Source organism: Puma concolor, chromosome D1, assembly GCF_028749965.1.
Source record: "Puma concolor isolate L17-30 chromosome D1, mPumCon1.1.hap2, whole genome shotgun sequence".
NCBI lineage: Eukaryota > Metazoa > Chordata > Mammalia > Carnivora > Felidae > Puma > Puma concolor.
Genome location: NC_141676.1, coordinates 68,409,759 through 68,425,361, shown reverse-complemented (window position 1 = coordinate 68,425,361; position 15,603 = coordinate 68,409,759). Strand labels below are relative to the sequence as shown.

Sequence of the window (15,603 nt, the reverse complement as noted above, 5' to 3'; positions counted from 1 at the left end):
ACAAAAGGGAGAAATAAACCTTTGTGGTTGAATGCCATGGAGATTTTTTTGTTGATTCATTAAGCTAACTAGTACACCAATTTTGTTAGCCTGGAGACATCTCTCTCTGATTCACTTTCCCTTTTTTATAAGATTTAGTGGTTTGTGATTAAATAAATTAATGTAGATAAAGTACCTAAACCAGAGCAGAGCTGGTAAATATTTCTCTGAAGAGGAAAAGTTTTGATCCATTATGTTTGTCAATTTCCGTGGGGATAAATTCTTCTTTCACAGCTGATTGCAAGCTACTATCATGATGCCACTGAGTGGAGATTTGGAAAGAGGTACACAAATTGGGCTTTCAAGAGTAGGGTCTGGCTCCAGCCCATAGATGAATTTAGAATAGTGCACGAAGCAAACACTTATCCAAGCATATCAAATAGTAAGCACTATAGAAGAGTTTAATGAAGACAGGTGACTGAATGGAATTGCTTGTTAAATCCCCTTTTATTCTTAAGATTCTATCTTTGGAAGGCAACTCAGAGAATTCAGCACTGGAGGTAAACTTGGAGGTACTCTGCTATATCCATTTCATCGTGATAGACAAGGGAATTGGGGTTTAGAGAGTCTGGGTAGCTTGCTAAAAGTTATCCAGTCAATAAGAAAAAACACCAGGACTCTTGGTGTACAATACACCCTTTTCCCTTCCAACATGAAACACTTCTTTTTAAAAATTGCTTTGGAGGGGTGCCCGGGTGGCTCAGTTGGTGAATCTCTTGATTTTGGCTCCAGTCATGATCTCACGGTTCATGAGTTCAAGCCCCACATTGGGCTCTGTGCTGACAGTGTGGTGCTTGCTTGGGATTCTTTCTCTGTCTCCATCTCTCTCTTCCCCTCCTGTACTTGCACTCTCTCACTCTCAAATAAATAAACTTTAAAACTAATAAAAATTGCAATGGAAAGGCTCAAGAGAGAAAGGAAAAAGGGTAAATAGGTAATGCCTCTTATCTTTTCTCAATTTCTGATTAGTAATAATAATAACAAAATATTAAAATTGAATCCTGGTCATATTTATTGATAATCCTGGTTTTAGGTATGTGATTTTGAGTCAGTTTTGAGGAAAGTTGTCGTTAGGAAAAAATTTTAATAGCATATAGTTGTCATGTATAATACTGAAAAAGTGATAATTATTAGAACTGTAAATATTACAAATCATTGAAATGTCTAAGGGCGGTTATTTTGATTATTAAAATGAGTGCATCATCTCCTGGCACAGCCCAGTAATATCTCCTCCTAAAAATATTGCAGTATATCCCCATGCAGAATACTCCCAAATTAGTACTTTTCAGACCAATAATGCAGTGTGTTCATATTTTAAGGTAACAGTGATTCATTTTTTTTAACCATAGTGGTTACTGGCTGTAACTGTGGAATGCATTGTCATGGAAACCACACCCCCCTTCTTCTGCCCCTTTTCAATTCACCCCAGAGCTATTATTAAGAAACAGGAATTAAAGGAAAGCATTTCGTCAGATGCATGTGAACAGATATAACACATACACACATATACAAACACATACACGTGTGTGTATAGAGATAAATGAATTCTCATTGATTAAATTTAAACAATAAGATTAAAGAACTGAAATACACATTTTTCTTTGTATATTGCCTTTGGCTTTCTCAGTCTAAACCAGCACAAACTGTAAAATGGGAAATAACTTGAACATAGCAGCCTTTAATGCTGCCCTAGAATAGGAGGTCAGCCTTAGCTTGGGTAATTCATTAGGGAAAGACTGTGTTAGTTATTATTGGAACATCACAATATAGAGCATACAATACTTTTGGGGTGTTTGAAATCCAAATTATAGGCTAATGAATAAGGGAAATATTGTACAATTTTTTTTTAGAATCCATTTGCCTTTGGAAAAACAGCCATAATTATAGATGCTCTGTAGGTGGAAGTGCTCACACAATCACACATTTTATGGTAACATAAAGGGATAAAATGATAAGGGATACACTTAGTGTGTGAATGTGACTTTAGGATTCAGAGAAGGCACCAGACCAGAGTTCTGATCCTAAAATGTGATCTGGTATATTTAAGCACATATATATTAGACCTCCTGAGCCCCAGCAGCCCCTAGATGCCCAACAAATTGAATCAGTCCTGACTGCTAATAGGGAAATTGACAAGGTAAGGATTCCTGTGCTTACTATGAGACTCCCAAAGCCTGAGGCATAGATAGCTCCCTTCAGTTAGAACTAGATTTGCCTCAACTTTTACTGTCTTTTTATGGGTATCTTTGCTCATACTTTGTTCCATGTTGATTTCCCTTCAGGAGGTCTTAATTTTGTAAGCAGTACCCATATTCCTCTCACCAGAAGCCTGAGTAAAAATGTTGAGTCCTTGATATCCTCCTGGCCTATGGAATGATAACATAGAGTTGAACCTAAGAATCCCAAGGAATTATTCAATCAGGTTTGGTTTCCATTAACTTGAGACAAGAGGGGAGGGTATTTTGGATATGGGCAGGTGAAAGAAGGTTTATAGGGCACTGCATTTGACTTGACAATTTGCAAGTTGGTCTTTTGTTCTTATTGGAACTTATAAGTCTGAATCATATGGTGGTATTGGGGCTCATTAATTTAGATAGAGCTCAAGTGATCTGGTATTCTCCTGGAACTGCATTAGGGAGATGTGTTTCCAGCAGAATTTGCTATGGATATTTAGGACTCTTTTGCTGGTATATTTCAAGCAGGATCTCAGGTGAATGCCCAATCAGAGACTTTTGAAACTACCATATTCATGTGAATATGACAGCCCTAACCCTTCTCAAATAAATCTGGAGTCTTGACAACATGATTCTGGAGAAATAGGTGAAGTCTCCCATGATGTTGCTTTGTAAACTATCTTCTGTCAGTTTGCTTTAAGCCATCTTCATGGTTTATTGACTGTGTGGCTTGGGCAAGTGATATATCCTCAGGGCCCCCGTTTCTTCCTCTGGAAAAACGTGTCCAATAATATCTCTCTCTCTCTCAGGCTAAGACATGACACAGGCTGTGTAAGTAAAGAGAGGTTCTAGGTACCACCAGGACTTACCACAGGAATTTCCTTATTGTCTAGTTTTCATGACAACCCTGCAAGGTAGGAGTTAATAGCATCACTTCACAGATAAGCAGAGGCTCAAACAGTGTTAAGTGATTGACACAAAGCCACTCAGCACCAGTGACAGAGTCTAATTCAAATCCTGATGTCATCCTTTGTTTCCAACCATTTGTGAGGCAAAATGCCAGGCACTCAGGTGGCACCAAAAGGGTGCTAGTTTTACCCACTTCCTACTCTTCTACATCCCTCCTAACTTTTTTTTATTTTTTTTATTTTTTGGTCTTCAATAAGCAGTTTTGCAGCTGGGCCAGCCACATGCTGAAATTTTTTTTTTTTTTTTTTTTTTTTTTTGTCTTTTGCAATTTTGATAGCCTCACTTTAAAAAGGAAGAAAAAAGAAAAAAAAAGAAAAGAAAGAAAAAACCAGTAAAGCATATCCACCAGTCTTGCCATTCATACTTCCAGAACAGCATAAAGACTTCTCGGGCTTTTCTGAGCCTCTAAGATATCAAGGTGGGGAAGGGGCTGACTCTTTATTTTTGAGTTTGAAAAATGTTATATCAGAAAAAAACTTGATTATGAGGAAGATTCTACCACCTAGGGAGTGAGTCAGCTCCCTGACCCAGAAGTCAAGGGCATAGGGTCCCAGCAAAATCATTTTCAGTACACTTCTACCCCAGATCCCTTTGCGGGCCATCAACTCAGGCACACCAGTATCAGAGGGCCAGCCTGGAGGATGCACTCAGCAGGGTTCACAAGGGCCTCCCCTTCTTCAGAGCTCACCCTCGGAGGTCACCTATTCTGGAGGCATCAGCGATAGGGGTCCAGTGTGGCCTCGGGTCACATAACACTGGAGCCCTCTTACACCAACCGCAGAGACTCTTAGGTGGCACAGAGCGCGCGGAGGGCTGAGCTAGGCTGGGAGCACCTTGCTCCCTCCCTCTGCCGGCCCCTCCCTTCCACCCCACTTGCCCGGCCAGCGCTCCCCACGGTGACTCTGGATTGCAGCAAGCCACTGGCTTTTTACCAAATCGGGAGCTGCAGTATTTTTTTTTTTTTTTTCCTTTTCCTTCAGAGAGAATTATTTCAGCCCCCTTCAGCTCGCATGACAATCTTGTGTGACTGGGGCGAGTAGGCGGGCACATCCTTTTACATGCTAATACTGCCCCACCTCCTTTGAACCCTCCTCTAAGCGCCTAGCTCCTTTTTATTTTTATTTTGTATTTTTTTTTAATTTTTTAAAATTTTACCCACCCTAAATTCACCATAGAAGGGGGGGAAACCCTTCTCGGTTCTGTCCCTCCCCCCACGCCTCATTCCCCAGGGAAGGGAGACCCCGAACGCTTGTTACTTGCCCGCGTTGCTTCCACCCAGGCGCCGGGATGGCCGCGCAGGGCGCAGGGGGCAGCTATCGGAGCGGCTGCACGGTCTAGGCTGTCACTCCATGTGCCCGGCGGCGAGCACCGTGTTCGGGTCCCCAAGCGAGCTGCCACTGCCGCAGCTCGAAAGGAATGTCCCCTGTTGTTAAGGACCCTGACTGTTTTACCCCAATGATTTGCCACTGCAAAGTTGCTTGCACCAACAACACTTTGTCGTTGATGTTTGGATGCAAGGTAGGAAGAGGTTCATGTCTTTTTAATGCATGCTGCCTCCCTTGGGGGAGCTAAGAATTCCTTTTGTTGTTTGTTTATGTGTCTGCTTGTTGGGAGAGTGACAAAAGCTAGGACTTGCTCTGCCCTTTCTGGGAGCTGGCTGGGTTTGGGGGCCTTGAGAGCGCACGGATTTTACAGAGTCCGATGTTGGGTTGATAACTCCTTTGTGGCAGGACCCTGGTCTCTATTGTACCGAGGTTCCAAGAGCAGATCACGCCTCGGAAAGGGGGCGCCGTAGGTGACTCTGTGCTTGGGATCTTGTCATACATTTAGTTAGTGATTGGGCTTCTGGCTGCTCATTTGTGAGCTCCTGAACTCATCACAGGTTACCACTGCCTGGAGCCCCGGACCCAACGGCCCACAGTCAGGGTTATCTGGGATGGTGGATGTGCTCTTGAGATGAAATCGAACTATCAGTTTGCAGTTTGACACTTTTAAATCTGAAGAGTTTATTTTTATTCTAGACAGCAAATCTGGAGATGGGCTCATGTTGCCCCTAATTGTGTACCTTTTCTGTAAGCTTATACAAGCCACTTGAAATCAACATTCAGAAATGTTATCAAGAGGTGTCACAATCAGTGAAGTTTCTAGCGAGTAACTGTCCCAGCCCAGATGTTTGTAAAGGTGATTAGTTTTCCCAAGGAAAAGAGATTTGAAGGGTTTTGAAGCAGGCTACCATTCATTAATCCTTGTCTCTAACTTTGTTGGTGGACTGGAAGATGCATGAAATTTGGTATATGAGCGGTCTTAGCCCATGAATGATCTGAGTGCATGTCCCCTTACCCCTAGACACACATACCTTCACTTCTTTTCATTGTGCAAAGCTGGTGAGTTTGTCTGGCCTGTTTGTATAAAACACTTTTGTGGCTACTATGGTGATTCTTAGGGGAGAGAGAGCTTGATCTGAAATAACTGAAAATTCACTTTGGTAAGTGAATAAAATCACATGATCCCTGTTGTTCTTAAAGATAAAACCAGTGACTGGACTTGACACTGGTAAGCACCTTAGGCAGTAGAGTTAATGAAACATAGACATTCAACTTCATGGATAGTGCTCAGAGGAAGTGTAGCTGTAATGGAAAAATGGGGAGTCAGAATTGTGAGTTTTATACTGATTATGCCTAGAGAATCTCTTATCAGATGAGAGGTGTGGATGAAGTGCTCCTCCTTGGCTCTAATATTCTCCAATAATTCTTTTATAAAATCATTTAGTGGTAAAGTTATTGCCAAATATTGATGTTTTTTACTCAATATAGTAGACTGTACCTTAGAGTCCATTAAAAAATCACTGACCATACTGAAGACTAGCTAGATGCTCCTTTTGAAACCCTTGGAAAGGTCTTAGAGTTTTTGAAGGTTTTTGTGTTCATTGCTATCAGGAAGATGTATGTGAATGAACAGCACCAGTACCTGACTTATTAGCTCCTCTCCCTCACATAACCTGCTACCCTCCCCCGTGCTTCTATCCACTCACTCTTCTAACTTTATTTACAGTGGCACCTTAGCAATGGCTACTATTTAAAATCCATTCCCATACACTTATGAGAATTGCTTTGCAACACTAAGTGATTATGAACAAAGGTGAATAATTTGTCAAGGGAAATTAAACACAAGCTAATCATCAAATAGGATAAGCTATTGGTGTGGAAATGTTGTTGAATATGCATTCAACCCTTGAAGCTCCTTTTCAAAGAAGTTTTTTTTTTTTTTTTTTTTTTTTTTTTTTATGCTGTTAAAATTACACACATGCTTTTTTTAAGGCTAGGGAATTAAATTAGTTTAACTTACTTTAAGTTCTCTTACTTTTGGTGCTCTGGTTTGAAAAGTTCAGTTTGTGAGAGAGAACCATGTCAATACAGGCAAGCACCTAAATCATGTGTGTTGGTAGACATTGTTCTATGGAAAAGAAATCAAGTCTCCATGAAAATGAAAGAATACTTTAAAAAAATTTTTTTTTCAACGTTTATTTATTTTTGGGACAGAGAGAGACAGAGCATGAACGGGGGAGGGGCAGAGAGAGAGGGAGACACAGAATCTGAAGCAGGCTCCAGGCTCTGAGCTGTCAGCACAGAGCCCGACGCGGGGCTCGAACTCACGGACCGCGAGATCGTGACCTGGCTGAAGTCGGACGCTTAACCGACTGCGCCACCCAGGTGCCCCTGGCTTATGATTATAAATGTGAAGTGTCTTTCTGTGCTAGGCTGTATCCCAGGCACTGTGATTGGTATTAAAGATACAAATTCAAGTATGGCACCATTCCTTTCCTCCAGGAATTGCAAGTTTATTGAGGGAGATAATCCTACTCCCTTCTCTAAAGTACAGAAAACTAACAGTCCTATCAGTCTGTCATAAGAGAAACCAAAGCACTGTTATTCAGAAGAAAGTTTTCCTGTTTTATCAGTCCTCTTTTTGCCCCAGTCCATATGCTATTGTCATACAATGCTGCTATGGGAATGGAAATTCCATGGTGAATAAGGCCTTCTGAAACCTTTTTCCCCTTATAGTAGTTTTTTGTGTTATTATCTGAAAATAGGCATAACCTTTACCTTTGCTTAACTATGTTTTCTCCACATGCAGTATAATTCAATGGTCAGCCAATATATCATTTCTCTTTCTTTTATCTTACCCATAGCTACATTGCAGGGATCTGCAGCCTCTGTGTATCCCCTTCCCTTCACTGTCTCCTTTCCAGTCACCATTTCCAAGGCAAAAACATGCAAACAAAAAAGATTGAATATTTGTTATTATCCCTAATATTCTAAAAGTTTAATGTAAAGTATAATGTTCTCTACAATTATTGCTTTGCCTTTTTTTTTTGGTAACTGAGAAGAAGTTGTTATTGAAATAGGTTTTTGCCATAGGGAACCTCGCTCCCCTATCTCCTAGAGTCATATCTTAATATAACAGCTCATCTGAATCAAACTGTCAAGCCCCTAGGCCATATCAGGTGCCATTAATATTATGTTTGATGTATTGGGACAGAGAAAAGTTCTTAAAGTATATAGATATATATTTTTACTATGAATGTGTAGACATGTCATACACTGCCCCACCCCTCAAAGCAAGGAATCATCTGGTAAAAAGCAACTTCCATCTTGTCTACATGGTGCTTCTCCCAGAGAAAGAAGAATGTGAATAAAAAAGAGTTTAAAATGGAAGGAAATAGAAAAGAAGAGGATGGAATTAAAATAAGGAAGGGATTCTTACTAAAAATGTAAAGGGAAAGAAAAATCAGCTTGATTAAGTACCCAGAAAGGCTAGACACTACCCTAGGTGCTTTACAAGTGTTATTTCTTCTAATCTCCATAGTTACCAGGTAATCAGAGAAAGGATGGAAGAAAAGAAAGTGAACTACAACAGGATGATGGGAAAGGAGAGAAGAGACATTAGGAAAGAGGAGAAAAAGGAAAAAGAAATGCCTTGTGGACTTCCATCCTCCAGAGGGTGCTTACACAATCACCCAAGATCTAAGTGTCTATCAGCACTTTTCTGGTGGACAGTTCCCTGGCACACTGGCATTCAAAACTCTTGCAAGCTTCCTTTTCCTGCCTAGAAGGTCTCTTTCAAGGAGAAGTGGGTTTGTTTGTTCATATGTGTATTTAAACATGGCCAAATTTTTTACAGGAGAGTGGCGAATATATCTATCATTATATTCATTAATAGATACATCACTAAGTCTATATATTTTGAATATTGCCAATGCCTATTTTGGTATGTTCTTTATTTTTATTTTAAAGTAATATATGTTCACTAAAATAAATTTTAAAAAACATAAAATCAAAAATAAAACAAATTTCAGAAAATACTCTTGTCCCAAAGGACTGGAGATTAAAACTATTAATATTTTACTTTATATTTTTCTAGTTTTCTGGTACTGTTTTCTGTTGGTCTACATATAGCTTATTATTGAAAATGCAGTTAGAATCATCGAGTTTACTTTTTAATGCTTTAAATTCATATTAGGATTTGAATATTCATTTTAATAGCTGTATAACAGATAACTATCTTTATCTTTGGATATTTAGGCTTTTGCCCACATTTTCTATTAAAAATAAAAGGCATATCTTGGTAAATAATTCTTTTTTTTCCATTCAGAATGACTTCCTTTGGGTAGGCTAGAATAAGTAGAATTACAAACACATATTTTAAATATTTTAAAACTCTTGATGATGGGCTATTGCATTTAGTTTAATGATAGCTGTATAAATTTGTACTGCCACAAGTTACTTTATATATAATAACATTCTCTATGTTTAAATAGTTTTTTTCTATTTTATGGACTTATAAATAAGAGGTAATTAGTTTATTCTCCTGCGAATAAGGTTAAAACTCTCTGAGTTTATAGGAGTCCCACGACTATATTGGTGTGTCCCGTTTAAAAATATCTAATATGCAAAAAGTCCTTATGTTCAAAATGGGTACATCAAGGTAACAGCTATTTATATTGTCAAGACATTAGTCTCTGTCCCACAACATACATACTAACCTGCTACCATGTGCCAAATACATCTTCTGTATGTTTTATAAATGTCAACTCACTTAATCCTCACAATAGTCTTTAGAGATGGGTATGATAGATACATACATGTTAGAAATGGGGAAATGAAGGCATACAGACTTCAAGTAACCTGCTTAAAGTCACATAGCTTTTAAGTAGCAGAGCCAAAATGTGAGCTCAAAGAGTTTATGTCTAGAGTCTACAACTCATTTGTAGAATTAACTGTAGGTTTTCTTTAATGTAGAAACTTCATATAAGTGCCTTTAAGTTGGGAGTCAATTTGCAAAAATATAATTTATATATACTTTTCTTGGCATAAATTTGAATGTAAGTCACACCTGTCAGAAGACTCAGCCTCCTTTTAAAGTATTTATTTATTTATGTATTTATTTATTTGAGAGGAGTTTGAGCTAATATACCATTTCCTATAGTATTCACGTTCTCATTTCCCACATAAGGTTACTAAGCCATATAGATAGGATGTAACTTTCTCAAGATCACACAGCAAGTCACAGAGCTGGAGCTAGAACCAGGTCTCCTAATTTGTAGCTAGCTCAGTGTTCTTTTTCTATGCCGTGATCTCTATGCACTGGAAGTTCTGAGAATCAAGGTGAGAGAAGATAAAATGACAAGTTTTAACTGTAAAAAGCAGGAAAAATAACACCTTGCTTACAGGACTCTTGTCAGAATTAAGTGATATATCACATATGAAAACATTTAACACAATGCCTGGAATGTGGTAAGTATTCAATACATATTTTTGTATTCTATTTTATTAAGGCCACTTTGCCAACTGGTAAAAAAAAATGGAGGTTGTTGGTCGTCAACTGAAAAGCGTTTTTCAGTCAAATACATTGAAATTCATCTGTTTGTAAATGGGGTGTACTTTAACACATTATTAAAGCGTTTTAATATCACAAAAGGCAGAATCTAAAAGTTTACATAATTCACACCAAAAAAATATCCTAGATTAAATCTGACCCAGAAAGAGAAAATGAAAAATGAGCTAATGAGTGAAGCAGGTGCTGAACATCCCAAAGAAGCAGGTTGCATAGGCCTTGTGTCCCATTTGAGAAAGAATACTTGCCAGTTCAAGGTCCTTTTCAAAATTTTTTTTCTTTTAATAGTGGAAATTGGGGGAGGGGCTACATATCACAAGATAAGGAAGGTTAAATATTATGCAGTCACTAAAATATGTTCACAAAAAGGAATGTTGAATCATAGAATTTAGGATCTTGAAAAACCTGAGACATATTTTTATTATCAAGCCTTTTACTTTGTAATCACTTATGGATATCCCAAGGAAGTTTCAAAGTCGCTATGGTAAAATCATCTCCAGTCCCTTCTAAGTTAAATTACTTCAGGATTGCTGAGATACCCAATGGTCAATGCTTGAATCTTTGTAATACTCATTTGTAAATTGTATTTACTTGTTCTATTTGCCCATCTAAACTGTGACCTGCTTAGGGACAAGGTCCATATCATATTCATTTATTATAGTACCTAAGAGATCCAGGAAATGTTTCACGAAAGATAGTCAATAAATATTTGTTGAGTGAATGAATGAATTATATAGGTGCTTGTAAATGTTTACTGAATGAGTGAAAAGAAGTGTGTCTTTTATTGTAGTTCATTTGTTATTTTCCTTGGCAGTTTGCCTCTGAAAACGTCTTGTGCTATTAAACTTCATAGAGCTTACGTTACCCTGAAGCATAGACTAGGCATTGCTCAATGTGCTACCCTGGTGTAATGGTTAATTTTATGTGTGAACTTTATTGGGCCAAGGGGTGCCCAGGAATTTGGCAAAATGTTATTTTGGGTGTGTGTGTGAGGGTTTTTCTGGATGAGATTAACATTTGAATCATTAGACTGAGTGAACCAGATTGCTCTCCTCAAAGTGGGTGAGCCTCATCCAGTAAATTGAAGACCTGGATGGAACAAAAAGGCTGAGTAAGACGTAACTCCTTCTGCCTCACTACCTTGACCTGGGATCAGTCTTTGTTGTCTTTGGTGTTGAAGTGAAACATGAACTCTGTTTGGGTCTCAGGCCCACTTGGACTTCAGATTAGAACTTAAACCATCAGTTATCGTGATTCTCAGGCCTTCAAACTGAGACTGAAATTACATGTCAGCTCTCCTGAGTCTACACCTTGCCAGTTGCAGATTTTGGGACTTCCCAGCTCCATAATTGTGTGAGCCATTTCCATATATAATAAATCTCAGTTTCTCACTCTGTAAAATTCTGACTGAGAGAAATTCTGATGAGGGTCAGATCCCTGGACATGTCATTGCTAGTAAGTCATTCTGGTTTAGTAAGTTACAGATGAGCTAATAGATTATAAGTATAATTGAATCCCCATGCCATGGGGATTTTAGTGCAGTTAAACTTGTTTTCTCAGAAGGTCCTGGATTTTTTTTCATTGTAAGTCACAGATTATACCTTCACGAGGCACCTGGGTGGCTCAGTTGGTTAAGCATCCGACTGAGGCTCAGGTCATGTTCTCAAAATTCGTGGTTTGAGCCCCGCGTCAGGCTCTGTGCTGACAGCTCAGAGCCTGAAGCCTGCTTCGGATTCTGTGTCTCCCTCTCTATAACCCTCCCCCACTCAGTCTCTGTCTCACTCTCTCAAAAACAAATAAACATTAAATTTTTTTTATAAATCACAGATTATGCCTTCAGATATAATACAGTAGAAATCATTCAACACTACTTTAGTGAATTTTGCATCTATTTTTACATATATGAATGTTCTTATCAGCCTATGACCACAGTACATTGCAGTTATTAAATGTTCAATAATGTTTCCTATGAAAATTTAGATGATCAGATCAAAGGGAATAAGACCACTGTCCTAAATTATGGCTTCTGGAAACCTTATAAATAACATAGTATATTTCTACCATCATATTGTGTGTGTGCAACTGAAATCAAGCGAGAGATCCACAAAATAGTTAATTTTCTTTCTTTTTGTAGTAAACACATAATGCAAAAGAGTGCACATTTTAAAACTGGTCTCATACTTCAATAGGTTGGGAAGCCCTGCTATAGATAATAAGACAAAAGGATCAATGATTGCTTTAAATATAGTTAGAGAAGGCTTTTTAGAGGTCACTGAAATTAATCTGGGTTTTTCAAGGCATTGGACTAGGTCAGAAAGAAAAAAAAGAGTTTGATTTTGGACTCAAGTCTGCTGATATCTATGATCAATACTTCTTTGCTAGTGTTAAAAGAACATGATAACAGAAACTAGTGGTATGGTATAGAAGGTGTATCTTCTCTTTGGACAGAAGAAGAAAAAGGAGAAAGAATGAAGGACAGGCAGATAGAGTGTTAGGTTATACCCAACCAACCATCTGAATGAAGCAGAGAGATACCTTGGGTAAGGCTTAAGCTTGAGTGTGTTCTTGGACAGGTAAACATAGGAGGAAGCAAGTTCTGAAGGTAAAGGTTGGTATTAAAAGGTGTGGTATGGCTCCTGGGTGGCTCAGTCGGTTGAGCATCCGACTTCGGTTCAGGTCATGATCTCGCAGTCTGTGGGTTCGAGCCCCGCGTTGGGCTCTGTGCTGACAGCTCAGAGCCTGGAGCTTGCTTTGGATTCTGTGTCTCCCTCTCTTTCGGCCCCTCCCCTACTCATGCTCTGTCTCTCGCTCTGTCAAAAATAAACATTAAAAAAAAAAATTAAAAGTTTCTTTGGGGCGCCTGGGTGGCTCCGTCGGTTAAGCGTCCGACTTCGGCTTAGGTCATGATCTCGCGGTCTGTGAGTTCAAGCCCCGCGTCAGACTCTGTGCTGACTGTTCAGAGCCTGGAGCCTGTTTCAGATTCTGTGTCTCCCTCTCTCTCTGACCCTCCCCCGCTCATACTTTGTCTCTCTGTCTCAAAAATAAATAAACGTTAAAAAAAATTAAAGGGGCGCCTGGGTGGCTCAGTCGGTTAAGCGTCCGACTTCAGCTCAGGTCACGATCTCGAGGTCCGTGAGTTCGAGCCCCGCCTCGGGCTCTGGGCTGATGGCTCAGAGCCTGGAGCCTGCTTCCGATTCTGTGTCTCCCTCTCTCTCTGCCCCTCCCCCGTTCATGCTCTTTCTCTGTCTCAAAAATAAATAAAACGTTAAAAAAAATTTTTTAAAAATTAAAAAATAAATAAATAAAAGGTGTGGTATGGCTAGACCATTAGCTCTTTGATGTTAAGTTCTTTCACCTCTACGAGGTTCAATTTTCTCATCTGTACAATGGAGATAAGATATATTAAAAAAATTTTTTTTTTTCAACGTTTATTTATTTTTGGGACAGAGAGAGACAGAGCATGAACAGGGGAGGGGCAGAGAGAGAGGGAGACACAGAATCGGAAACAGGCTCCAGGCTCTGAGCCATCAGCCCAGAGCCTGACGCGGGGCTCGAACGCACGGACTGCGAGATCGTGACCTGGCTGAAGTCGGACGCTTAACCGACTGCGCCACCCAGGCGCCCCGAGATAAGATATATTTAATGGGCTTTTTATTCCATACAAATAAGAAAGCAATTAATGGTATACATGGCATATAGTAGCCGTTAAATAGATAATAGTTTTCTTTCTCTCACTCAGATACAGTCCCTTCCCATTTCACTTTTGTTTATATTAGCATAGTGTATGATTGCCTAGAAAGACACTTTTGTTTTCTTTTTTGCTTTCACATGTGAGATTCAGGAATGATGGGAAAAAAAAGTTTACTCTTTGAACCAGATCATTCAACCCACCTTTACTGAGTATTCGGTGTGTCATCATTTTGTTAGAAAGATTTTATTGGTCATCTCTAGCATATCATTTAATATATCCCATTTTCTCCTGTTTGATGTAATACTGGCAAAACCCTCTCCCCCACCATGATTTTAGCTCAGAGAGTCTGAGAGAATGCTCCCAGCTCTGAAAGCACCTTACCTGTGAGCACAGATTCTCTAATGTGTATGTTACTACAGCTGTTACATGAGGTACTGGTGCCTAAAGGTATTAAGTAGTTAACCTTTTTCCTAACATCTGCTGCCTGAGAAAATTTTGTTTTACATATCAGCAAACCTTATTTCTTTTATTTAAAAGGCCCAGTGACCATCGAAAAGAAATGCTCCTTGAGATTCTAGCCTAATTCCCAAATAAACCTTTCTGGAGTTTTGTAAAATGAAAACATTTTCTCTCCGTGCTTGAGCCTTGTGTACTGCCCTTTGCTGGAACTACTTCTACAGCAAATTGCCATGGTTGGTCTCTCAAGCCAGAGGGAAGAAAAAGGTTTTATAATGAAAATGCTGACAGGTTCTTACCTACAGCAGTATGAGTAAGGATGCTATGATCTCATTTATTGTAGAAACCGGATGCCTGTTTTGGCTGAAGGGAGATCAGGCATCCTCCAGAGCTCTGGGGTTTTGAATTTTTATCTTGAAAAGTTTTCAAGGAAAAAAAAAAAATAACTGTAAGGAAATGGGCAACCAGGGCCATGCAAACTGTACTTTTATTCTTTCTGTAAAATAGTAAAATGAATTTCAATAAGGTTCTCAGATGAAGGTGGTCAGAGGGTTTAAGAGGCTGGGAATGGGTTTGTGTATTTGCCTGCTGTATTCAAGGCTTACCTCTTTGTAATGGTGTTATCTGCCTATTTAGAAAGAACCTTTATTCTTTATCTTACTCCTATTATGGACAGCATTCTGAAATTAGTTATCTTTTGTACCTCAACAGCTCTGCAAAGTAGATATTTTATAGATTTTATAGAAACTGAAGCACATTGAGTTTAAAATTCTCTTCACTATGGATGTTCAAATATCAGGCTAGAACACTTTTTCTCCATTATATTATTAAAGTAATCCAATAACTAGTTGAGTGTAGATAGGATATTCTTTTAAGTCTCTTTTCTGCTCAAACTTCCTAACTAATGCTATGACTTGTTCAAAGTCACAAGGCATGTAATAGAGGCACTGCAGTTGAAGTTTAGTTTTCTGACTCTAAGGCCAGAGAAAGTCTCTTTTTCCCTTGTTTGTCCTTCTTTAAGCACTTACTAGGGACTGACCTATGCTTCCAAAACATTCAACCAAGATATTTCTGGGATCCTGCCAAGAACAGAGGGCAGAGCTAGTACTTGCCCCATAACACTCATTTATGTGATCAAATGAGTATGTGTTACCTATATTGAATTTGGAAGGGCTGAGGGGGCATGGTGCGGAAGCTCAGTGGATGTGTACCAAATAAAATCAAATTGCACCTGTGCAGTGAAGACAGCTAAACATTTCAGATGGTAAGGACAGAAGTGAAATTGCATGAATTCAAGATACTGGTCTCTTCTTTCCTATGGCTTCTAACCTGTTGCAGACAGCCCCTAGCCTAGAAATATGATGTGTTTTGTGTTCCTGA

General features: G+C 39.0%; 1 protein-coding gene across 15 annotated transcripts in view; it reads left to right on the top strand.

Moving 5' to 3' along the window:
* The window catches only part of DLG2 (discs large MAGUK scaffold protein 2), a 2,060,086-nt gene that overhangs the window by 842,991 nt on the left and 1,201,492 nt on the right, over positions 1–15,603 (top strand). For 2 of the 15 annotated variants that reach the window (XM_086678464.1, XM_086678463.1), the window contains exon 1: positions 4,149–4,700. The exons of 12 other annotated variants lie outside the window; for them this stretch is intronic. In XM_086678464.1, the coding sequence (XP_086534590.1) occupies positions 4,599–4,700 (102 nt within the window). In that variant the 5' untranslated portion in view covers positions 4,149–4,598. Of the gene's footprint in view, positions 1–4,148; positions 4,701–15,603 lie in introns of those variants that run through there. One more of the 15 variants, XM_025928045.2, reaches the window with a different exon arrangement.